Consider the following 24,089-nt stretch of genomic DNA (forward strand, 5'->3'; position numbering starts at 1 on the left):
TATTCATTAATTTAAATATATTAAAATAGATTCAGCCCAGTGGGGAACACAGACAACTAGACAATTATAATGTAGTGTTCTAAGAACTATATTAGTGGAGAGCACGTGTTGCTCTTAGAGTGAGGAGGAATAGCTCTTCACCCTGCCCTGGGTGGAGGGTCAGTACAGGCTTCCTGGAAGGGGTACTCTGAGTACAGTTAGATGGTGAATGAAGGAGAAAGGGCATTCCAGGCAGAGGGGGAGGCAAGGGTAAAGCTGAGGAAGAGAGAGAACATAATGCACCAGGACCCCTCCACCCGAGGACAGTCGTAGTTGTTGGAGGGAGTGAAGTGGCAGGAAAATGAATTAGAAAATTGTCCTGGGGAGGTGAACTTTTTCTATTTTCTTTAATTAAATCTAGGTAATTTTGTCTTTCCCTCTTTAAAGTTGCTAGAAAGCTCGGAACTAATTTTTGTGTCAATTTTAGCAGCTTCCCTGCCTTCAACTTTATGGTATTATTCTTCCTTTCTCCTCTACCATTGGTCATTTTTGATTACTTGGCTGCCTTTTTATTTGTTTGTTTATTGCTTTTTTTTTTTAGTTATTGGAAGCCATCTCAAATAAATTTCTGAAATCAGTGTGGGTTTTTAATCTTTTTTGGAAGGTATGAGTTTTGACAATTGAAACGGGGATCAGGAAAGGCTTTATGGAGAAGGTAAGATTTGCACTGCCGTTATTACTATCTACCTCTGAAGCAAGGAAAGGGCAAGAATTCCTCATTTTATTCATTGAATAAAGCTGCTTCAGAAGGTTTTTGTTGGAGCAGAAAACCCACAGACCAAAAGTAGCTTCTCCTCCAGGGCTTCAGCCCACTCATTTGTATCTGAGCAAGATATCAAGGAATCAGAGTAGGTCATATTCTTCCTTCCCTGACTACCTGCCAAAGAATTGCCTTGGGAGAAGAAGCTATAGTGCAGCGAGGCTTGGGTCCAGCCCGGTCTTCGTGGGTGGTATCTTAGGGAGCATGGCTAAGGCAGAGTTGGACACTGAGGATTGTGCATTCCACTGAAAGATGCTTGCTGTCCCTCTACAGTTTGGCTTTTAAAGGGGAGCCTTTGTGCAGGTAGATTATTTTTTTCTCTAAGAAGAATTTGAGCAGCTAAATAACAGCAGTACGGGCATAAGGGGCTTTGGTTTTTCATAATTTTAAGCGACTTATCCACTTAAATTTTCTAACTTTTTAAAGTATTGATATGTTATATTTTGTTTTAGTACCACCAGAGACGTACAACTCTGTGGGAAAAAAACCTCGCAGAAGATCAGTCTATCCCCTCACTCTTTCCTACCTTCTGTGCAAATGCGTTTCTTGGGAGTTTTTACATCGGGTCTTGGGAAACTGGTCTCAGGAGTTACAAAAAATGGAGGAGGGTGTCTTGCAGGGTGGGTCTCCAGGACTCTTAACCCCTCCTTAAATAGAGCAACTCTGCTTTTGTTTGCTCTCTATATCAGAGTTCTTAATATCTTTTCATTTGACAAAAGGCATCTGCTGCTAAGAAACGTTTGAAAACCACTGACTTTTTGTAGCCCTGCTGGCTCCATGGGTCAAAGGTCAGGCTTTTTTGTGTGTGGAAAATTGAACCACCAGGAATTCAGGTGACATCCAGGCCCCTATCCTTTCTCTGCATGTTAATAAGTGTGATGTATGTATTTAAGGCGTAATTGTTTACCCATGAGTGAGTCATGATATACAAATGTATATGCATCTGAGAGTGCAGTTTAAATAACCAAAAACCTAGGTAAATTCTTCATCATGAACTTCCCATGATGTTAATTTTGCATAAAAAATTCAACCCCTCCCATTGGCCCTCAAAAGGAAAGCTCCCCGTGCCCAGTCACAATTTCCTTTTTCTAGACAGGACGTTATTATTTTTGATCCTGTATCTTGTGTGTGGTGGAAGGGTACATATATGACTCACGTGGCTCCTACAATTTACAGAAACCCCAAAGGCTCTCCTCACCTTTTACTTTTCTATTGACAAAGAAGTGAAGGTAGCCACCTTGCTGGTTTTGCTTGAGGGGACCTCGTGTTTGATCTTCTGCTGTTGGGGAAGCTGAGCTGGAGATGCACAGAAAGCTGTGAAATTTGTTAATCTGTCAATGCCTGCTCTGTGCAGGGGGCCTGGGGCCTGGGGTTTCACAGTGAAATCAAAAGAAGCTAATCCTTCCCAGAAGAGCCCTTGTTTTAATGGGAAAGTGTCTGCCTGAAATGCCTCTGTTCCACATGGATAAAAGAGAAATCGGCTTTCCTCTGTAGGGCAAGGGAGAGAGAGAAGTTGATTTCTGTGTTCTGAGCCAAGATGGTTGGAAATCCTGTCTTTTCTCCTTATGGAGCAGCTTGTCTAGTGATTATCCTGGAGAATAGGTAGTTCAGCAGTGGTAGCGGTAAAATCCCTTCAGTGATAGAACTCATATGCTGGCTATTAGGGAGTGTGATGCAGAAACAAGGACAGATTCATAGTAAGCCATCGCAAGAGGTTTGTGTGTCTTTCCTGGGCTCTGTGAAGCCCTGCCTTATCCTCTCTTCGTGGCACAGGAGGTGGCCTTCAATATGATAAGGATTCATTTACTCATTGAATAAAAAACAGGCGATTATATTAAAAAACAGATATGATACTGACATATCTTCAAATATCTAAAATAAAGAGAAAAAACAGATCCATAATTAAGATACAAATAAAGTACTCTAGAGGTGTGGAGAAAGCAGAAAATTCGAAGGAGGAAAGGCCATCCCAACTCTGCTCAATCCTTCTCCACATCCACAACTTGACTAGTAAAAGTATGTAAATCTGTCTCCTACATAATACCACTTTCAACTCCTGGTAGTATTGTGCAGATGTAATCAGACGAGAAGCCCTCTCCGTAGCAAGGAATTCTGAGGCTGGAGCCATGGCATGTGCAAGAGTGGTTCCAGGATAATTCCAGGACTACAATGAAGCTGGTCTGTAGTTTGGAATCAAGATACTGTTAGCTTTTAAGAGTTCTGGATAGGAACGTAGAAAAATAGTATTGTTGTACTATTTTTTTGTTTGTTGGGAGATGTTCTAGAAGTATTAGCAATTAACAAGTGCTAGTAGCCAATCAACAGATATTGGTTGATCCCCTAGAAGTATGCCAGATGCAATGGAGCATGGCCGAGGTAGAAGACGTTGTCCCTGCTCTCAAGCAGTTGACAATTCTAGTAGCTAGAGGTCTGATGTGGGGAAAAGAACCCTGAATTTAAAGACCTGTGTTGTAATCAGGGATCTGCCACCTACCAACAAGGGAACACTGGGCACATCACTTGCACTCTCAGAGCACTAATTTCCTCATCTCTGTAGAAGAGAATCAGGCTACTTGCCCTGCCTAAATTGGAAGGTTGTTGTGAGGATCAAGGGACATAATAACGGCTTTGAAATGCTTTGCAAACTACAGAGCCCTATAAAATGCAAGAATTAAAAGACTAATCCACATGCAAAAGTCAGCCTCACTGTTTTGTGTATGCACATTCTCTTTTAAGGGTTTTTACAAGCCTATCACATAAAAGATTAGTCAATCTTTCCCCCAAACTCATTTTTTAATTATTCATGGATTCAACTCATGTATCAACATAGTGAGTGGTAAAATCTTCCCACATACTTTCCCTAGTGCTGGTTATAAAGAAGCAATAGCTTTTAATGATATATATGTAACTATAGATATTCTGGGGTTTCATTCTCTTTCAAGACTCTCGAGTAGCTTCTGTAGCATCTTTGTCCCCAGCTCACCTGGTTTTGATACTTCATGTAAGACCTGTTTTATGCACCAACATGGGAAGTAGAAAAGCCTCTATGGGGTGGCTACTGTGTCCCTAATAAATTGTTATCTTTCTGGAAGAAAAAAGCCCTGAGGCATAAATTAATAGAGTGTAATTATTCAAAGAAAAACTATTTGGCAATATTTTAAATGATGTTAATTTGGTGTTAATGGGAGAGATTTTGAATGTTAAATAAATAGCAATTTCCTCATTAGGGACACATTTACAACACAGGAGTTTAAAGGAAAATGAAAGAGTTGCAGAGACAATCTTCAAAAGAAATCCAATAAAGACATCTTCAGGTGAATATTCTTGAAGCGCTTTCGGAATCTTAAGTAAAATGCTTTCAACAGGCAGCACTAATGGAAGTTCTTTAAATAGCATGTAGCTGGGATGTGTCTCCAGTACATGTAGTGATTTTAGTGGCTTGATGTAAAAGTTACTGTTAATATTTGAAATACTTCCATGAATAAACACAATTAGTGATGTGATTGTGAAGTAATGATGTTTAGTTGGCCTTTGTGTTGAACATCTCATATGTCCCATCTCACATCCTCTGGCTCACATTTGCTCAGCCACTCCCTGTGCACAGAGGTGGCCTGATATCACCTTCCCCAGCTGTGCTGTGAACCTCTTGCTGTTTGTTCTGGGGCTGATTTGTCCCCAAGTAGGGTGCTCATGAGAGACCCCTTAGCCATTCTGGTGCAGATGCAAACCTTGAAGTGCAAAGTGTCAAGTGCCTTTGGGACAATCAGACCAATTGGGGTCAGGAGCCGGTGGATAAATAGTCCTCTCTTCTGGCATCAAGAGGGCAATTCTGAGCCTCATTCTCTGAGTCTTCATAGGTCCCCAGTGGGATTGAACCCAATTGCTCATAGTAATTACCAGTGCAGTAACACGCCCTGGGATGGCTTTCTCTCCCTCCTTGATTCTTCCTTCCTACTTCCGCCACTCCTGTTCCCTGGGATCATTTCTCAAAAACAAACAAATAGGCAAAAATCAAACAAATGCCTGCATAAAAACCCTTGTCTCAGTCTCTACTTTTGGGGGAAACCCTACTGAAGACAACCTTGAAAGACTCAAATTTATTGAGCCCCTACTATGTATCCAGTATTATAGAGTGAACTATGCAAGACAGGTAGAAAGAATCATCCTCATCCCCATATAAAATTCCTCAATCCAAAAACCCAATCCCATCCCTTCTAACTTCTCAGGGACCTGACTTTGTTGATCATCCTTCTTTCCTGTGTATCTTTAGTTTATTCATCCCTATTTCAGACTTTCCATCAGTTTTTAAATATTTTTAAATATCTACCATCCTGAAATTAAAACAAAACAAAACAATAAAACTTTCTTTGAACCCCATTCTCCTCTCTATAAATGTCCCATCTTTCATTCACAAGCACATTTCTTGAGAGCGGTCTATATTTATTATCCCATTTTCTCATTTCTTTCTTTCTTTAACCCACTTGAGACTGACTTCTGCCTCTGCCACTCCATTGAAATTACCTTTGCCAAGTTCATCAAGGATATCTTTGAATTATATCCCGACTACGCCTCTCAACAATTAACTTCGTTGACCTGTGTGCAGCATTTGAATCTCTTGACTGCTCCTTCTTTCTTGAAGCACTCTCTCCCCTTGGCTTCTTTGATAATGACAATCCAGCTTCTCCTCCCGCCTTTCCAGCATCTTCTTCTTACTCTCCTACACAGGTGCCTCTTCCTCTGACCACTTTTTAATATGGGTTTTTCTCAGAGCTCTTCCTAGGTTCCTTTTCTCTATTCACTTCCTACTCTCTTTGAGTGAGTCCATCCCATCCATTCTTACAGCACAGCATCAATTACCAGTTAGATGCTGATGATTCCCCAGTGTCTCCTGCTGAGACAGAGAGGCTCTAGGGAGGGGCTCTTTATTTACAGGATGCCCATCAATCCTTTAGGCTTGGTGATCTCTTCACTCCACTCAGAGCTTTGCTGTGCATGTCCCTAATATATTATTAAGACTTGTTTTTTCCCAAGAGGTCTGCTGAGGCCCCATAGAAGTTACAATACTTGTTGCTTACTAGGCCAAAATAGCAAGGAAGGTTTTCCCTTAATTTTAGAGAATTATCTTGTAAGTTGCTATGTATTATAACATAAATATTTGGCTTTCAAGTAGTATATGAATGGAATATGTCTCACTCAGGGATGTCAAATTATTTTCCTTTTGTGTATCACCTCTGAGTAATTGGTAATAGCTACGCAGAAGTCAGTGCTCTTGTGGTTCAGTAGGAGTGACTGCTATTGTTAATTAGTAGTGTCTCCATGGGTGTGAGAAAGAGGAATGGTGGCATTTGTGCTGTGCAGTGCATTTTACAGAAAGGGTGGCACTCATAGTGTTTAAATATCCAGGAGCCTCATATGGTTAGATGGAGCCTGTGAGTTCTGGTGTGGGGGCAGATATGTTGTCCAGGAACCACAAGCATTTCTATATTCAGCTCAAAGGATTGAGATCAGCTACACAACTCTCTCTCTTCTACCATTTGGAAATCTGCAATTTCCCTTTACCAAAACAGTGCTTCTTCAAAACGTTCTTTCCACCTAGCCACACTACCGATTTTTACCCACCAATCAGCAAACTGAAAGAATTGCTGTCATAGTTGGAAAAGAGCCTCATACTTATTTAGGGCCAAATTTATGTGCATTTTATTTTCTTTAATTCTACTTTAATCATCACAGAATCTCAGTGTGGTAGATATTATCTTCTTTGTTTTTCAATGGAGGAAACTGAATTCCAGAGAAGTTTAGAACAGTCACCCTTTGTCGTATATCTCAGTAAGTGGCAGGGTCAAGATATAATCTCAGGGCTGCCTGTGTTGGTAAAGGATGACAAAAGAGGACAATGATCTATTTTTCATTTCATTTTCCCACTCTGAAGATCTTCACATTAACACTGAATAACTGGTGTTCCCAGAAACTTTTCCAGGTGACTGTAAAAGTGAAATAGACAGATGTTGTCCTGGTCTTGGTAGATATAGGGGCAGGAAAGCCTCACTCCACTGCTTGTTCATTGGACTGTTTGTCCCTCACTCCACTGCTTGTTCTCTAGACTGTTTGTCAGGATCTGTTTCAATTTTGTTTCAGATCAGACGTTTTCTGCACCATTAACCAAAGAAGGACTTAATGAGATTCAGTACAATCTAATCACTCCTGTACCTCTGAGAGTTGTCCCTCGGATATACTTAGAGGATCATTCAAACACTCATCACTGGGGTGCCAAGAAGGGGGGAGGTGAGTGGCAGCGTGGTTAATCGTTTCGTTCCCCAGCTCCACCCTTCTCCTGCCTTCCCCGCTTGCCTGGTACCTCTTGCCATTTATTGTCCAATTACCATGCTGTTTTTCATGGCACGGCTTCCCTGGAGTCCCATTCCAGGGTGAAGAGGGGCTGTTGAATTGTGACCCAGCCAGGTCTCTCCATTGTCCTTCCCTTCAAAGTCCTAGTAAGTCCCCAACACCCCCTCTGCTAAGCCCAGTGCCCAGGAGGACCCCTTTTCTGGGGACTTCTCCTATTAAAGATAATTATATTGTTGCAAAAACAACAGTGCTTATAATGACAGCAGTTGGGCTGTTGACTGAGAAGTAGACTATTAAGTCCAGTTCTCTCCCCATTACCATTCTAACTAGGATCTATATCTATTTATTTCAGAGTTTCAGCTTTTAAAAATTTTAATTGCTCTGCCTTTAACTCCATAGCCAGCTAATGGGGTAAACAAACATTTTGGATTTCTGCAAGCAGCTTTGAAGAATCTAATTCTGAAAGCCCTCGTGGTCAGCCAGAATAAAGTCTTTTTGGAGTTTAATGGTGGAAGAGCTAGTGGCTAATCAATCAACTTGATTTGACTGAGCACATACTGTGTACCCAAGACTATTATAGCTTCTGAAGTATTGATTGATTGATTCACTCATTCATTCATTTAATAACCATTTACTGAGCACTTAGTATGCTCCTGTTACTGCTCTAAATGAAGGGGTGAGGAGGTAGGACGATATGGCCTGACTGTCTCCATGAGCAATACTCAAAAGCATTTAAGAAAGTGCTAGGCTCTTTCCCAGAGTGAAGGAGATCCATGAGACATGATATGATCAGGGATGCTTTCCTGGAGAAGGCCAGGCTCAAGCTCTCAAAGCAGAGAATTGACTTGAGGAGTCCAGCCTTAGGACCAGCCGGTGCTCCAAGGAAAAGAGACAACTTCAGTTGCAGGAGACAGTGTGCTGTGGGATGGGGTGGGCAGGTGGGGGCGTGCAGCATTCCTGGGTTTCAGTCTGGTCTCACCATTAACTCACTCTGTGACCTAGGCCATCATCTTTCCTCTCTAGAGCTCAGTTTCCTGATCGCAAAATGAAAGAATTGCATCAAAGGAGAGCTTTTAAACCATTTTTTATTGTTGTTGTTCTTAACATTGGGAACTGCTTTTCAGTCAACATTGTTCAAGGAATTCCGATATATTAAACAAATACAGGTGGAATGGATCTAGTTTAAAGAGGGTGAGGAGCTGTTATCAGCTCCCCCACTCCCAGCCTCTTCTTCACTCCTTTGTGGACACCCCCAAGACATCACGATAGAACTCTAGAACTTTATAGAACCCAGTGGGCTATGACTCCAGAAGTTTCCTTCTAACACTAAAATCCCACAAGTCGGCGCACTCTATGGGACACTCCATTTAGTTGGACACAGAAAGGGAATTATTATTGAGAAGTATTTCTCAGCTCATTTATCCAAAATCAGAATCAAAAGAAAAAAATATATTTAGGATGTAGCCAATTCCTCGCTGAGTCATTGTTTCCTTCCTTTCTTTCACTTACATCTACCGATGGCACAGTATGGAGATAATGCAATAGATCAAAAATTAAGAAGCAGAGTGTAAATAAGAAAGGTATGATCCCTGGAGATCATGCAGTGTATAGGAAATAAATATACAAATAAGAAAGACACAATCCCTACCATAGGAGGGTTTATAGTCTAATGAGAGAGACAAATAATCCATAAGCAAAGCCATAAATAAGAAAAATAATTGCATACAGTGATAAATCTAAGAAGAAATAAATGTAATGTGAGACCCAATAATAGCAAGGAGGGCACTTCATTCATTCATTCATTCTGTTAGTCCCTCAACAAATATGTCTGGAGTTACTACTATTCACAAAACATGGGGCCGCACTTTGTAGATTTTATAGTGAACAAGAAAAACCCCAATCCTTTTCTCGTGAGAGCTTACAATTGAGATGGATTCTCATCTCTGATAGTTATTAGGAAGCAAAAATAAAATACTATAAAAGCATAAATTAAGAGAAAATTGTGTGTGTGTGTATAAAATATGTCAAAAAGATTTTGCTTTTGACACTGCAACATATGAAGTGATTTCATGACAGGTGGATCCACGGACACTCTTTCTTCCCCCTTCCTAAACCGAGAGTCAGAAGGTCTGAACAGAAATCAATTCCTGCAATTTATTTTTAACTTCTTTCTCCTTAGCCAGGATTGATTTTTGTCTTTGTGATCAATGGTGCAGAGAATAGCTCCATGGCCCAAGCAGCTGTTCAAGCGCTTGGTCTGGTTGGCCTCACATCTATCGAACAGAACATTAGAAGCTGATTATGAAAGTAACAGAATGAAGATGTTTAAAGGATGGGCCTGATTACCCCTGCCTTCCCAGTGAAGGCCTGCAGGGAGGGGCTGCTCTAGGCAAGAATTACCTGGAGGAGAACCACAGGACAGGCAAGGTGGCAGGACACACCAGTCCCCAGAGGGGCAGAGCCTCGCATGGTGAAGCAGGAAAGGAGGGAGGCATTGGGGATTAGCTTCTTGTTTGCCAACCGGACTGCCTCCCCCCTTCCCTTTTAGCTCTCTCTTTTTCTTCCTATTACTATTTCATCTTTACTATATCAACCGCTATTAGATTTGGAACTGCAAGCAAAATATCTGTTGCAGAGAAGAAAAAGAAAAAAGAAATTGATTGGCTTTTTCCTCTCTATGCTTCTTGGGCTTTAAAATTGTCTGATTCTTATATCTACATTCTCTCCTCCTCCCGTCTTGTTTTCTTCTAATCCAGCTCCTGTGTGTGATGGGAGCATGAAATTAGCCACTTAACCCCTCTCCTTCTGGCCTTCTAACTTCTCGAGGCCAGGCAACATTGCTTCCCCTTTCTTCTTGGAAAAATGTTTTCAGAAAGGATGCACACCTTTTAATAATCCACAGTGGTAATTCCACAAACGCAATTAGAGTGGAGAGTCTGTCGTACCAAAGGCCTTCTGTCCTATTCTCCGGAATAAACGCCTGCAGTTTTACTGCCTGCCCCTGGTGACAATTGCTTCCAGATTGCAGTATGGAGAAATAATCAAATTGCTCTTAATACGATTATGTTTATTATTTCCTTGTGCTGTGTAATTGCTTCTGTGTGTGTGGGAGGGAAGGCGTGGAAGTGGTGGCTTCCTTACTTCCTCTGAAATAGCTGGAAGGAGTCCTTGTGAATTTGATTTAACGTGACTCTTCTGTATAAGAAACACTGTAGTTCTCAACATTTTCTTGTTTAAGATTTGTTCTCAGCCTTCTTCCACGATTTTTACCTCCTGGCTGATTTTCTTATTGAATAATCTATAATTTTTCAAGAATCAACTATATATAATAGTAACAGCTAACACTTATTGAGTGGCGAGAGTGAGCTTGGGTTTTGTATTAATGCATTTAACTGTTATGACGTCCTATGAGTTAAGTCCTATGTTTACCTCCATTTCACAGAAGAGGTGCAGAGAGGTTAAGTCATTTTTTTCAAGATCACACAGGCAAAGATTTGACCCAGGCAATCTGACACCAGAGCCTTCTTTCTCAACCACAGCACTTGTTCTGCTCTTTAAATGAGAAAGAGTCACAACCTACACTTTCTTATTTGTTTCAGGCAAATTGGGTCAAGAACTGTATAAGAGGCAGTAGAAAGCTTTAAACTTTAAACAGGTGCAGAAAGCTTTAAAACAAAATACCTGCTTCCAAGATGTTTGTGGAGTCATTGAATGACCTCAAAAGAAACTGGCAGCGAGGAATCTTAGGATATAGGAGTTGAAGAAGACCTTCCCACTGAGGAAACTGGGACCCAGGAAGTGAGGGAATGAGGAACATGGGCCATGTGACATTTTTGAGTCCCTACTTTGTGTCAGGCACGTACTGGGCCTCGTGTTGTGATTGTGCCTATCCGTTTTAAGATGAAACTGAGGTCTGGAAGCTAAGTGCTTTTCCCAAAGACCCATAGTAGCCTGTAGGGGCAGGGGAGGATTGGAATCCACGTCTAGGCTTTCGTTCCAGGGCTCTTTGTTAATTTTCATGACAAAGAACTAAATAAGTAATCCAAAAGGTACAGAAAGATAAAATTCCTGGTAACCTAGCTATAACTAACTCTTGGGCATTTCTTGAAGCAGAACTACTTTCCTGATATGAACCACCTCTGCAAAGGTAAACAAATAAAATTATAATAAGAGTGTTGAGCAGTTAGTGTAGACGTTTTATTGAAAATGTCAAGCAAAAATGAAGCAGAGTGTTTATGTCAGATACTGCACAGCAAAAACACTTGATAAAACCTACACATGCCCACTATTTCTTGCCATTCCCTCAAAGCACCTCTTCCGCAACCAACAACCACTGACTCACCCTCTTGGATCCTCTTCCTGCAACCTCTCCAGCATTGCTGGTGGTCTTTTTCTTCTTTCAAGATCCATCCCCACCTTATCCCCACCTTTTCTCTCCAGCTCTGCCTTTGTTATGTAGAACAATTCAGCCATATCCTGGTTTCTCTGGATCCATCCTCAAATCCATCATCCAGTGCAGCAAACAGAATGTTTTTCGGTGTTGAGAACCCAGTCTTCTCCTAAGGCAGTGGGAGGGGAAATAACAGCTGTTTATATACTGTATATTACAAGGTATGTGTGGGAGTGGGTATGTGTGTGCACGCACAAGTACATGTGTGTATGCATGTCACACTGTGGAGGGTGATATAGGAGAGTGGTTATGCGTACATCTCTGGAGTTAGACAAACACGAGCTTAAAGCCCTCTGCTGGCTTCTGTCACTCTGCCATCTTTAGTCATTGGTCATCTGTAAAATGGAGATACAATGGGTGTGGTCTCCACAGTTCCCAGCCCTGATTTTATTGTAATTGTAGAAGGAGCATGAGAATAAATTGAGTAAACTGTTGTGGTTTTGAGGAGGGAATTTCTCTGTTTTACGGCACCTAGCCTTTACACTGCTCAGGGTATACCATGGCATTATCACTGGTGTTATATTGTCATTTGTACGTATATATTAGTTTTGTTTTTTTACAAAGAAATGATGAGCTACATGAGGTCACAGCCCTGTGACTTCCATGACATCTGACACAACCTAGGCACAAAAGTGCTGAATAAGTACGTGCTGATTGATTGATCAATGTAATACGTAATAGAATTGGGGCCGGTATCCATAGTGAGATGCCTAGACATGATTAACGTTCCAGGAATGATGTGAATTTGGCCAGACCCTTAATTAATGTGTGGATTCAGCAGTGGGTGGGGAAGAACATGTTGTAATCTGCTTCCCTGATTCCCACAGGAAAGCACACTCTCTTATCGCCCTGATTTTCCATGTTGTGGTGTTGCCAACCACTCAAAACAGTATTTGATGTAAAATCACAACCCACTTGTACAAATCCAAGCAATTATCTCCACTTTGTGTTTTTCTGATCTTAACTCAGCGAACACAAACTGAAGCATCCTGGCAACATGAAAAGAGCCTGTGGTTTCAAGTCAGGAGTTCGAGGTTGACTCTGAGCCTCACTTCTTAGTAACAAAGTGACCTAAAGTGGCCTATCTGGGTGTGAGACCCCTTGATTCTAAAGTGTGGATGTAATTAGACCTCATTCACAGGGTTGTGCTCCAACCATGTGAGATTCGGTCCAATAATGAAAACTAATGACGTAAAGTAGAGCACTGTACAAAGATTGGTTGTTATGACATGGGGGCTGGGTACTAAGAGAGATTTAAATAGGAACAAGGCACTGTGTGTACCCTCAAAGATATTACAATATAACAAGAGACCTAAGATGTACCCACCCTCCAGTAATTCAGGTCAGCAGCTAGTAAGTGCAACATGAGGGCCACAGACAAAGAGCCCTGGAATCAGAGGAAGAAAATATGAATTCCAACTGGGAAATTGGGGTGTGGGAGGCTTCATTAAGAAGGTAGCTTCTGACATAAGCCACTGTGAAATTCATTGATGCTGGATCCTTCTAGTGATCTAGGTCAGGAGGAATCCCTCAGGTAACTGGTGCTAAACTAGCCATTCTTTGAAAAGGCTCTAGAGTAGACACTTTAGGCTCATTTAGGGTTGCACAGTGTAGTGGCCATTGTCAGGATTTAGAGACCCAAGTTCAAATCCTGTCTTTACCACTTTGGAGCTGTGTGAGTTTATGTATGTCAGTTAACTTAGTAAAGTGGGGCTGCATGGTAGCTCCTCCACTCGGTCATTGTGCGTGACAGGAGACAGTGCATACAAAGTGGTGAGCACAGAGCTTGACTCTCCAACAGTAATGCTTCTGCTGTTGGAGGACAGGAGAGGCGTGACCAGGGAGTGCAATGGGGAAGCTCCAAGAAGTAGCTCTTGGCATTTCACAGATATTCATGGCTGTCTTGGGGTGGTGGCAGTGTTTTCTGAGAAACTGATTGACAGATGGTTTAAATCCATCCACTGCTGTCCCAGAATTCACTCATGAGGTGTGCAGATCCCATGTTGGCAAAGTTTGCTGTTCTGTCTAGCTATCCACGTGTAGCTCTAAGGCCGTTTGGAAATCCCATGTGCCAAAGAAGAATCCCTGCTTCTCTAGAAAATTAATGATCTTGTTTGCTTTGCTCTTTTAGGATATTTAAATTTTCTTGAACATACCAAAAATATCAATCGTTCTCTAAGCAGCTAATTCACCTGCCATTCATCCCATGTGGCTGAAGACACTTCTGTTCCATAGCTCTGCCCATCCGTTTCCTGCTGCTCTTCTCATAGTCCTCATCGCCTCTAGCCTTTCAGTCTGTGGGTAGCTGTAGCCTCACAGCCAGATTTCAATGCCCCACACAATCAATAGGGTGGGCACATGTGGATCATCAGCTTGATTTCTGTCTTATGATTGCTCTAAAGGAGCGTCATAAGACTGGGTGGCTTATAAACAACAGAAATTTATTTCTCACAGTTCTGGAGGCTGGGAAGTCCAAGATTAAGGCACTGGCAGATTTGGTGTCTGGTGAGGGCTCACTTCCTGGTTCATAGACAGCCATCTTGTCTCTGTGTCCTCACTTGGTAGAAAGAGTGGGAGAGCTCTGTGGGGTCTCTTCTGTAAGAGCACTAATCCCATGTAGAACCCTCGTGACCTAATCACTCCCAAAGGCCTCACCTCCAAATACCATCACATTACGCATTACGTTTCCACATATGCATTTGGAAGGGAGACAGGCATTCAGTCTACAGCAGTTTGTACGTTAAAATACCTCTAAAATCTTCGAATGCCTGGGTACATACCGCAGGTCCATCATAACATCCTAATCATTATATTTGTGGAACACTTTGCAGTTACATGAAAGTATTTTATTATCTTATTTCATTTACTTCTCTGTAAGAGAATGGTAATTATTATTTGTTCCATTTTTGTAGAAAAATAACCCTGAAACTCCAAGAGATTAGTTACCATGCCTTTAAAATTGTACGTCTGGTAAATGATTGAGCTGAAACTAGAGTCACAGATGTTACAGATACCAGGACCTTACAACCTTCTTTCCTCCTCTCCTTTCCCAGCATTTTATTTTTATTTTCTGAAATTCTGGGGTATTATAGAAAAGCAGAGGCCAGTGTGTGACTAGGGAAGATTTCATTCAATTAATTGACCTCATACTATCCACCTGTATAAAGGAAATAGGCTATGTGATATCCTGAGTCAAAGAGAAAATCTTATATAAGTGTGGAGAGACAATACAAACCAGACTCCTTATATATAATATCTTCTCTAGCCCCTTCCAATTCTATCTTTTACAAAACCGTATTAAACTCATGATCCACAAGGGGCAGGGCCATTTTTGAAGAGGGAGAGAGGAGGTGTTTAGATAGTAAGTTTTAACATTTCTCTTTAGGGTTTGCATGGCTAGTGTTTTCTTTTTTTGCGAAGCTCTGCCATCCTGATCTAGAACACTTAAAGTAGATTATTTAGGTTTTATCTTTTCATCTATTATTATATTAATTGGGAGTATCCAGATGCTCCCAAATTTTGTACTCCAGGATAACATTTCAAATCTATATCTGTTCCTTTTATTTATAACCTTATTATCTTTACCTTTTCAACTCCCCAAAATACTAGGAGAGGAAAAACAAAGAACTTCCATTTTTAAGGGTCAGGTGGGCATCCCAAGAACTTCTTCCCCTCCCTCTAAACCATGAAAGCCAGAGCACGAAGGTAAGGCTTGCAGCCATTGAGGATCAAATCTCTGGCACAAAACATGTTGGCTTTGTGGTCTCTATAGGTGGTCTTCTCCGCAAAGTCATCCTTGCTGAGGGCAACAAGAAGAATTTCAGTCCCCTACCCCCAGCCACTTCTGACTAGGTAGCCCATGTGGCTACTCCAGCACTTCCTGAAGCCTCCAGTTTGCATGTATAAACTGTCACCATGGTCAGTCGCCATAGGCCTCCAAGATGTTAGACTGGTGCAGGGATCTGTGCCTCTAGTTCAGAAGGGACAGATACAATGCGCTGAGTAATTACATTATGCCAGGTTCAGAGCTAAAGCTCTTTACATGCTTTATTGTGTTTAATCCTCATGATAATATGTCAATAGGTAGTAGTAATATCTCTGTTTTCCAGAAGAAGAAATTAGGAAGGTTAAGTTACCTGTCCAAGGTCACCAAACCAGCAAGTGTTAGAAGCAGGATTCAAACAAAGGTCTGAGATTCCGACCAAGGTGCTACAATGCTTAAAAATCAGAGAAAGCGTCCTCTTTGAAAATATGTAATTAGAAACTTATCAGATCTAGGCCCTTTATTGTATTTGAAAAAATAGACTCAGAGAGTTAGGCATACTGATTCTTCTTCTAGTGCTGTGTGTGGTCTAGACACAAAGTCTTTGTCCCATCCTTTTCTAACTCACCACCTTTTCTCTGCCTTACTAACATTTCCAATAGACAGAGAAGCCTCCAAGAAGGTTCTTGGGAGGGCTGGTGAAGGTGGCAGATGATTTGTCAGTATTTTTTGGCCAATGAGTTTGCTGGAAACCTCAGTACACATCTTTCCTCCAACAACTCCCCTACACACACGCACACACACTGCACACACACAAAAAGAGAGAGCAATATTGGCTTCAGTGTCAACTATCTTATCCCAAATCTATTCTTGGTGAAGCTATTTCGGAGCAATTATGTTAGGGACCCAATAAAACATTTTATGTGCAAAACTGTTTCAAAGGAGGTTCAGCCTCAGTGCAAGTATTGTGTTAGATATTAGACCAACTCCTTCTAGAAACAGGTAGATAAAATTGCATATTACATTAATATCACAGAACCTTCAGGACATAAAATGAGCAAGCACCAGTTCGACAAACACTAAATTCAACATCGAACAGTCTAGCAGAGGAGATGGCTTGCTGATAGAGTGTCTTGTTCCAAATGCTGCACCACAGATTTGATTCAGATATGTAGTGTGATACCTTAGCAAACTACTTTTGGAAAATGAGCTCAAGATGGCAGAGGTGACATAACCTGCCATGCAGAAGTCCCCGGGGCCATCCTGACAGCAACATCCTGATGAGACCCATGGCTATTTGTTGACTCTTGTGGCCCAGTAGTCAGAAGCATATTTCTTTGTTCTTGAAAAAGTAATGAGATCTTTGAAGGAATTATGTAGGTGGAGAGGGAGAAAAAAGCCTAACAACATCAAGATTTATTTTAAATAATCTGAATAGAATTAATGAGCAAAGAAATTGGAAAAGTTAATTGTGCATCATAACAACTCGGCTGTTCTCTTTCATTTCTTTGAGGAGGAGGAAACAATGCAGAGGCCATGTGAGAAATAACTAGCTGTGCCTATACAGGTGGTCATTTCTCTTGGCTTAGACAGAGTATTCACATCGTCTTGGACCCAGCAAGGTCCTCTAGCTGGAAAAGCTTCTAAATGTCATTTCCTATTAAGGCAACAGCTCTTGTGTAAGCCAAATTTATTTCCATTATGGTCTCTCTTATTCACAAATTCCAATAGCAGCACCATTCACTTCAACAACAATAGGGCATTGATTTCTCAGGGCTGGGAAATTGATATGAACTCTCACATAGAAAGATCTGCCTCATTGGTGGGCATCTTACCTGGGAGACTGGAGGCTGAGTGACATGAGATTTCCTTTCCACAGAGAGGTTTGGAAACCTCACATAGCCTGAGAGACCAGTGCAAGCTTTGCAGTCAGATAAATTTGGGTTCAAATTCCACCTCCACTATTTACTTGCTGTGTGTCTTTGAGTGTGTTGTATAACTTCCCTATGCCTCAATTTCTCACCTGAACATAAAATAGAAGGCCAGTATGTACAGAAGAAGAGTGTTTGGCATATAATAAATACTCAAAAAAGGTATGTGATTAATATTTTTACTTTGTAGGGTACCAATAATGTTATTAAGAATAGTAATGTTAATAGTAACAATTATTGTTGTGGATATTAAATAATATCATGAATGTAAAGCACTCATCATATAATAGATACTTGAAAATGTTAATTTATGCTTCTCTTCTCAGATTACTTATGCCCACTTACGAATTCTAGAAGCATTACAAGTTTTCTTCTACGAATGGCAGAAACAGGCTCAACATGAGTCAAGGCCACTTAGTTCCATTTTGGGGAAAGATTTCTCTCTCTCCTCCAGGGAAAGCCATTATCCAGAACTAAGGAGAAATGCAAAGATAAAGGATATATGTCAGGTTAGACTTGGTTACGGCAGGAGTGGGAACAAGTCAGAAGAGACAGATGTGTTTAATGGCCAGTGCTTTTGTCCAAAGGAATCGTTTTCACTGGCTAGGAGCCCAATTAAACCTGTAAAATGGAAATCCAGAAAATCAGATTAACGAGCCAGTCATTAGTGAGGAAAAGATCCAGGTAATTCTGTGTTTAGCATGACGGATGGGCCCAGAGCAAATAATTGGATGACATTCATCAAATGTAAAATAAAAGGTGTCACTGGAAGGGAACGTGGTAATAATCTCGGGGATTTACAATGGCAGCAGATTTGCTTGTAAGGAAGAGAAAAGTTCATCAAAAGAGATTAATAGTCACTAAACTTTATTCCTTCCTTGTGTGGTTACCAGAGAACCACGCAAATAATAACAGAGAGGCAGCAAATGCACTAGCCTGGTATCATCCTGACACTGTGAGGATTCTGCTCCTGAGGGGGAGTGCTGGAGCTTCTAGTCAGAGATAAGTTCCTGTGACCATCCAGGGACTGGGCAGGAATGGAGAATTCTTCTCTACATCCATGGTTTAGTCTAAACAATGGAGGAAATCAAACTCAAAGTCTTTCTGGTTAAGCAGATTAATCACAATTCATTATTCAGTGGGTCAATAAGTATTGACCCCCTGCTCTGTGCCTGACATTTTGGGGTCATGCTCTTTCCTAGTTAAGGGCTCGGGCGTAGGCTGGAGTCTTACACTGGCTGTGACGATGAAAGGCCGTGTGATGGTGGGCAAGTTCGTTGACCTTTCTCAGCCTCAATTTCCTGACCTGTAAAGTAGACGTACCCTATATATATAGGGTAATATAATTAATTAATTATTTTAATTGATTAATTAATATAATTAATTAATTATATGGTAAATATATATAGTAATATATAATTATATGGTAATATATGTAGTATATATATATCATTAGAATGAAATGAGGCATGGCATAAACTGTTTATTGTAGCATCTTCTATGTAATAAGCTTTCACTGCATGGTAATTATTATTACTCTTGTTTTTATCACCTCTTCTCTTCTATGAAGACATCATTTTTAAGATGCAGCATCAATGCCATAACAGATTTTCTGGGAATGCGAAGAAACATAAACATATATACACATGCCAATTACAGAGATTTTTAAATGTTTTATAAAAAGATAGTCGAATCAAGGAAATATATTGTATTGTTTTTACAGTGAGATGAGTAAGATGAATGGAGGACTCGTCTTAGTCGCAGGAGGAAGAGAACAACAGGTTTAGAGCCAAACTTCACTAGATTCAAATTTGTCTTACCTTGGGCAAGTCACTCAGTGCCTTATAGCCTCTGTAGGGTTGTCACGAGGATTAAACTAGATAATTTATATAAGGGCTACATGCAGTTCTGGATCATGGTAGATGAACTCAATCAATGACAGCGTTATCATTATTTTCATTATCATGTATCAATTAATCACCTGCCACAAGACCAACACTGCCTAGGAATCAGGAGGTTACAACCTTCTAGTAAGACATGCAAGGGTAATTATAGGAATATGTGTGCCACAAGAGTAAATGTTGGAAGTGCTGTGGAAATGGAAAGAACAGAGTTCAGGAGTTGAGAGGAAGGAGAAATTATAATGAATTGGGGTCATCCAAAACTGTGTCATGAATTCATGGGTCTTACACTGAGGTGTAAAGCATCAGTTGGATTTCATCGGGTACAGAAAGGAGCACAGCCAGGATGAAGGCAGAGCAGCAGAAGCCAGCTCGATATCTCTGGGAGATACTATGTTATCAGAGGTACTCAGAGAACCTCTGGGCTCCTAGGGCTTCAAGCAGTTCTTTAATAGTTTGGATCATTCCATCGTGTATGTGAAGTATAATTTCCATCTTCATGATTTACTGAAGCACAAACTCTTCCAAGTGAGTTTGTGAGAGAGAGAGTCTGTGCTTGTGCAGGGCTATAATGGGCATGGCTGGGCTGAGTTGCCGGGTTGCTGAAGCCAGTCATCCTGTCAAGGGGACCACTCTGTTCTCTTTTGGCGCCTCAGTGATTAGAAACCCCAAGGGGCCCATCCTTGCTCTGTGTTGCTGTCATTTTGTTCCCTATGGAGGTGACTGGGGTCTCTGGGGAGAAATTTCTTTTAATTGCTGAGCTCTGGCCCGCATTCAGTGATGGGACTAGCCTTCTTTGATGCTAGTCTTCTTCTACAAGGTAAGTTTGGTGAGGTTCTGGGTGTCTTGTAGAGAGCTTGTTTCTAAGCATATGATAGGTGATCAGAGGACGTATATTGGGGTCTCCTTTGAGGGTGATGAAAATGTTTTAGAGCTAGGTAGAAGTGGTGGTTGCACAACATTGTGAATGTGCTAAATGCCACTGAGTTGTACACTTTAAAATGGTTAATTTTATGTTATATGAATTTTACCTCAATTAAAAAAAAACTTTATCATCATTGTAAACACAAAACTCAGGAAAGTAGCTACAATGTGGGAGGAAGGTGGGGGCTGGGACAGGTGAAAAGCATAGAGGCACAGAGGTATATGTTGTTTGTCTTTAACATCCTAGTTCTGTGCTGCTCAAAGTGTGGTCCCCAGACCAGCAGCATCAACATCGTCTGAAACTCGTTAGAAAAGAAAATTCTTGGACCTGCCCCAGATCTATTGAATCAGAGACTCTTCAGGTGGGGCCCAGCAGTCTGAGTTTTAACAAGCTTTCTAGGTGATTCTGATGCATGCTCAAGTTGAAAAACTACCAATCTAATTCATGGGTTGGCAGGGATATTTGCATGTGTTGGTTTTATAATTAAAAATAAAACCAAATTAAACAAACAAGTAAATAAATAAGATCATGCAAGAACTAATAAGGACTGTTTCGAACCAAGGATTTAGAACCCTTGCTTTAGAACCAAGGATTATATTTTAATGTGGTCCTATACCGTTGAGATTCATTTAAAAAAGAAGAAAAAAACCCTTCTCAGCAACTCATTGATCTTAATATGTCAACACCCTACCTTTAAGCCAATGTGGAGCAATATAGATCCAGGTCAGATGTCTTATCAAAAAAAAAAAAAGTCCTGAAATACAAGACAAGAACGATTCTAATTAGAAAATAGAGATGTAAGGATAGCGCTGAACACGAGGGAGAAAACCAGTCTCTCCTGTTGATTCACAGCCTAAGTCTTTGCACCAAGTTTTTTCCAAGGTTCTGCCTTCTTGCTGATTCTAACATCTGTTCTACTTGGCAGCTTTTGGTGCCTGCTTTGTGGGCTTCCAATCTGTGCAGAGCAAGGGGGAGCCATGGGAGATGCCGTCTCTCAGAGGGAGGAGAGATGGGTGGCTTTCAATAGAGATGTGACACCCCTCCTGCTCCCAGCAGCCGCTGTGGATGGGCGCCAGGTTTGGACCAGAGTTGGGGGACTGGCCTGTCTCCAGCAAGTGCTTGAAACTTAGTGAGAACAGAGCTTATGCCTCCAGTAACTGCCTCCTCAGTACAGCAGCCTGGTTGCTATTGTCCTCCTGCTATTTTCTCTGAACAGGCTATGTTATCTTCTCTTGTGAATATTAATTTCCCCTGAATTAGGATAATTGGGCCGAGAGCAGCCATCTGCAGAGCTGTGCCATGTTGGCAGGACTTCTCAGCAAGCCCGGGCCAGAGGATCGTTTCTTGGAGTGGTTTCCACATTCCCCTAAGAATCCATCCTTTCCCAAGTGAGGTTATAGAGCCTGACTACCGCAGCCATGAGAGAGCAGAGCTGGGACTCAAACCTAGGATTTCCAACTTTCAAATCTAGAGTTCTTTCTCTGACCTTTGATGCCTTTAAGTAATTTGCACATGGAAAAAGTCAATAAATATCTCCTAAATGCATGGATTTGTAAATATGAAGGAAAAACATTGTGCCAAGATCAGAAGTGAATTTCAAAGTAATAAGAGCTTTGAGCAATAGCAATTATTCAGATCCAGAAAAATAATTCCTTTGACACTCATGTCATGGTTGCAATGGATTAGAAACTGCTAAAAAAAAAAAAATAACTAAAGAATAAATAGATCATGAGTACAACCAAATTGATAGCTTCTCTGTTTTCAGCTGAAAATATTTATTAGGTGTGTCCCATATGCAGAGCACAGTGACCAAATACAGAGTCTCTGCTCTCATGCAAAGTGCCAGCCATTGGGAAAGACTGTTGTAATTGCCCATTTATTGTCTAAACACTATAACATGGGAGCCACTCAGGGTGCTGTGGGACTGGAGGCTCAAAGCAAGCAAGGGATATTCTCTAAAAGGTTGTCACAAACCTGTCATGGCTGTTGATAAAGAGGCTAATATTTTGCATCTTTGCCGTGATCCATGGCTCCATGTGACCTCTTTGTGTTTGCCCCATGATCCAGGTAACAACTGCTGGAAGAGCCAGCTACTACGTGTCCTACAGACGAGAGGCCTTCGCTCAGATAAAGCTTCCCAAGTACTCACTGCCAAAGGTACGCACCCCCTGCTGTCCTGGGTCCTGCCAGACAACACGGCAGGGAGAGGCTGCGTTGTTGGGCTGCAGGGGATTTGATCTCTGCCTAGGAGACAGCTGGCATTCAGTCTGACTTACCACGGTGGGGTTTGGCCTGGATTCTGTATTCCCATCTCAGCAGGGTACGCAGGCAAGAGCTTTGATTTCCTGTGACTCAAACAGCTGGTATAACCTCCGGTTATTTCCCAGGAGTAGTAGTGAAAGGAGCGCTAGCATTGCAATCTTTTCTGAGTGCCCCTCCCTTTTACAAGGGCCTTACTGCCAAACAGAGAGCCAGGCTCAGAATGGCCCAGGCCAGAGCACAGGTGCTGTATGTCTGTATGCATAAAGGTGCATAGGTGACTCTCGTGGTTTTCTTGCTTCTCTTTACATTTTAAGGCTAAATATAAATGCATTGCCTATCCTTCCACTCCCTTCTGCCACTATGAGTAATTAAACAGGAATAATTCACCATAATGTTAATATCAAATGATTGCATTTTAACTTCTCTATTGGAACATCAGAAAACTTACTCTGGGGACCTCATCCCTTGTGAACATTGGCTTCTGGGAAGAGATGAATCTTAGAACCTCATTGTGAACATGGACAGGATATAATTGTATCACCTAATGAGGCTACAGAGAAGCAAAGTCTCAGGTTGGATGCATATCAAATGTCATGTTACGAAGACTTGGGTCTGTAAGCTGGTGCTAGGAAACATACTGTGAAAAGCTAAATGAGTACAGAGGTAGGAGGGACTATGGGATAAGAAGGTGGATAATTGTCTACCCCTAGTCACTTTTATTCATTTAGCTATTCATGTATGCATGTATGCATCCATTCGTTCATTTGTTCTTTCTTTCATTCATCCACTGAGCTATTCTTTCTTCTATTTAAGTTTTTACTCTGTGCCAGACACTGAACTAAGCTCTATGGATAAAGTAGTGAATAAGACACCAACAGTCCCTGCTTCATGGAGCTTGTATTCTGGTAGAGAAGAGAGACATTGAACAAGCAATGGTAGATGTAGGGAGTTTTATAGGTATAGAAGTTCAAGGGCTATTGCAGCATGATGGTTGGAACTAACAAAATATGAGAGTGAGGGCAGGTTTCCTAAAGAAAGTGATGTTTAAGCTGATACAAGAGGAATAAGGAGTTAACTCTGCAAAGGAGGGTCGGGGAAGCCAGTAGAAAATAAATGCACAGACCCTATTTTAAGAGAGAGTCTGGTTCATTCAACAAACTAAAAAAAAACATTTTGAGAGACTGGCTTGCAGAGAGAGAGGTGGAGAGGCTGATGAGATGGACAGGGACTGTGTTAAGTAGCCTCAGGGGCCATGGGAATCAATTTCTCATTTTCTCTACCCTCTTGGCGATTGGCTTTTGTAGGACCATTTTATAGTATTGTGGTTGCAGGATGTACCCATCAAATATTCTAAACTCAAGCCTGAAAGAAGAGTTCCTGCTTGAAGAATGTGAGGAAGGAGAAATTCATAATCGTGCTCTCTCTTAAGGAGAATGACCCCTCACAGTAATCTGATGATCTCCACGTATTGACCCAGGAGAAGAGTTTCTGGAACTTTCCAAACCATCTCCCCAATGCAGGACCCATTTTGTCTCTGTATGTGTGCATATTTTATGTATTTTTAACCTTCTCAGGAAAACAAACAGTTCGCTCCCCTGGGCAGTAGCTGCAGGTGGGGACAAATGAAGCCTGGAATTGATCACAACCCTAGAACACTCTGTTAATGATTAGCAACCCAATGGCAACTTATTGTGGGGGAGTACCGTCTGTGCG

The 24,089-nt window shown here is 41.3% G+C and overlaps 1 protein-coding gene across 1 annotated transcript in view; it reads left to right on the plus strand.

Moving 5' to 3' along the window:
• The window catches only part of SORCS3 (sortilin related VPS10 domain containing receptor 3), a 405,148-nt gene that overhangs the window by 274,448 nt on the left and 106,611 nt on the right, over positions 1 to 24,089 (plus strand). Inside the window, exon 8 of the mRNA XM_058544381.1 lies at positions 22,182 to 22,271. Within this exon, the coding sequence (XP_058400364.1) occupies positions 22,182 to 22,271 (90 nt within the window). The remainder of the gene's footprint in view (positions 1 to 22,181; positions 22,272 to 24,089) is intronic.

Source organism: Diceros bicornis, chromosome 6 (assembly GCF_020826845.1).
Source record: "Diceros bicornis minor isolate mBicDic1 chromosome 6, mDicBic1.mat.cur, whole genome shotgun sequence".
NCBI classification, from domain to species: Eukaryota; Metazoa; Chordata; class Mammalia; order Perissodactyla; family Rhinocerotidae; genus Diceros; species Diceros bicornis.